At 46.5% G+C, this 2,402-nt stretch overlaps 1 protein-coding gene across 1 annotated transcript in view; it reads left to right on the top strand.

The window, feature by feature from the left end:
* LOC108797131 (receptor-type tyrosine-protein phosphatase alpha-like) overlaps positions 1–2,402 on the top strand; it is a 23,384-nt gene that overhangs the window by 18,859 nt on the left and 2,123 nt on the right. The window contains exon 15 of the mRNA XM_018568705.1: positions 822–956. Within this exon, the coding sequence (XP_018424207.1) occupies positions 822–956 (135 nt within the window). The remainder of the gene's footprint in view (positions 1–821; positions 957–2,402) is intronic.

Here is a 2,402-nt window from a genome sequence, read left to right as displayed (position 1 = left end):
TATATATATAAGGAGTTCATGCCCTGAAAATTGTCATACACCTCCATCTGTACCTGGTATCTTCTAACCAGCAGGGCCGGATTTGCCAGAAGGCCACAAGACCCGGCATCGGGGCGGCAGGGAGCAGAGAGGCGGCAGGGGTGTGGAATCCCCCGACGCCCGGGACATGCAGTTTCAGGTGCAGGGCGGGTGGTTGTTTTCTACATTCAGCCCTGCTTTCGGCAAGCAGGGCTAAATGTGGAGTGGGGAGGCCGCTTGTTCGTTTACAAGTGATCTTGGCGATGTCACTAAGATCACTTGTAAGGAGAATGAGACTGCAGGTCCGTCCTATGATCCCGCCCTGTGCCCACCTCCTGCACCTACCTCTCTCCCTGCAGGCCGGAGATCCTCTCTTCAGGATGGGGAGCAGAGCAGAGAACGTCTGTTTTCCGCTCTGTTCCATGTAAACAGTGAGAGGGCAGAGCAGCACTCGCAGCACAGTGCTATGCTAGAACTCCTGTATTGGAGGTGACAGGTTCAATAAAGAGAACCTGCCACCTCCAAATGCTATCACACAGGGGCTTGTTAGCTCCTGTGTAATAGCAATAAAGTTAAGTGAAAAAACATAAATGAAATTAAATAAAAATGCTGCAACACTTGTGCATCTCCGGCAACTGACAAAAATATGTGTAATATAGCTTTGTTTCTTTCATTTATTTTTTATTTTGTATATTATTATTTTTTGTCCTGGGGCTGTTGGTCCTGTATGTGTCTATGTTCTGTAAACAGCCACACAACAATGGAAGTGTGCAAAAGTATTAACAAATACCTTTTTGTTTCAGTCCAACAGCCAGGATGATGCCTTGATCGTCACCCAACTGCCCATGAAGCATACACTGGCAGATTTCTGGGCGTTGGCCTGGGACTACAGGTGTACGGCGGTGGTGATGATGCAGAGAGCGCAGGACCTACAGAAGGTCAGCAACAATACCATTTCTAACACACCTTCCCCATCACATTGCACAGTGCCACTTAGTTAAAATACTGGATCTGGCACTGCTCATGTAGAAAACCTGGGTGCCCCAGAAAGGAATGAACCTCTGTACTGAAAACAGCAACCAGCTTTATGCTGGGCACACACCTTACAACCATCGCACGACTTTTGTCTTACGATGGTTGTAAGGTGCTTAAAAAAACGTACCATCTGCCCATCTTGGACAGGCAGATCATACTTGCGATGATCGCAAGCTGCGCCCCCCCTGAGGGGCGGGCTTCGTTCCGATGACCGCAATGCCGAACGGGCAGTGTGCGCTTGCGCACACCGGCCCGTCCGTCTTTTATCTTACGAACATGCTACACACCCGCCGAACATCGTACGATACTCGGCGGGTTTTCGAACATGTTCGTAAGTTAAAAGTCGTGCAATCTTACAGTAGTAGAGGTCGCACGGCTTACACACACCTTACGATAATCGTACGATCGCGGGATTTCCCGTGATTATCGTACGATTATCGTAAGGTGTGTGGGCACCCTTACTGTGAGCTCAGCCCTACCCACTCCCGACTCTTGCTCCTTCTCTAGTAGCCAGTCACTTTAATGGGTGGCTTCACTAACCAACAGAGTTGCCCGGGTCTCTAGGTACTTTAATATCTGAAGTAAATATGTAGAGTTTTTGGAGCTAATATGTTTGCTCCAAGTGTCAACCTATCCAACGGTGATATTTAAATTAGAGGTGCACAAGCTTTTGTTTTTAGTTGCATGGGGAAATCTTTGAACCTTTGAGAGGAAATAAGAGGAAATCAACCCAACAAGGCTTTAGAGCAGGGTTGTCAAACTCAATTTCATTGTGGGCCACATCAGCAGTATGGTTGACCTCAAAGGGCCGATTGTATCTATAAGACTATATAAATGTATCTACTCTTTATCATATAATTGCCTCTGCCTAACAACATAAATCTGCAGTCATTCCAGCAAGTGAGCATGTTATTGTATAAAGAACCTAACATTAGTATATATATTTAATTGTTACTAAACTATGTGATCAATGTTTTCCTTTCAAGAGCAATAAATATGAGCATCTATCCCTTCTTAATTCTATCCAGAACTGGTGATAAGTAGAGTTTAGTGGGCTATGTGTGTTATAGCTCTTGACTCTGCACATTGGCAACTCACTCCGCCTACTAAAGCAGGGGTGTTCCCACTCTGCCTGTTGCATTATTAATATATGTAGCGTATTTTTCGCTCCATAAGACGCACTCCCCCGCCCCCCCCCCCCCCCCCCCACCCGCGGTGTGATTGGATGCGTGGCAAAACATTGTTTGTATTCCGTTCCACTGCGAACACAAAAAAATGCTGCATGCTCTATTTTTTTTACATTCGCAATGGACCGGAAAGCAGGCAATGTTTTGCCACGCGTCCGATCG

The sequence above is a fragment of the Nanorana parkeri genome, unplaced genomic scaffold (genome assembly GCF_000935625.1).
Source record: "Nanorana parkeri isolate BGI_ZX_2015 unplaced genomic scaffold, ASM93562v1 scaffold1232, whole genome shotgun sequence".
In the NCBI taxonomy this organism is placed as follows: Eukaryota; Metazoa; Chordata; class Amphibia; order Anura; family Dicroglossidae; genus Nanorana; species Nanorana parkeri.
Note: the sequence above shows the minus strand (reverse complement) of the source record. Positions and strands in the feature narration are given on the sequence as shown.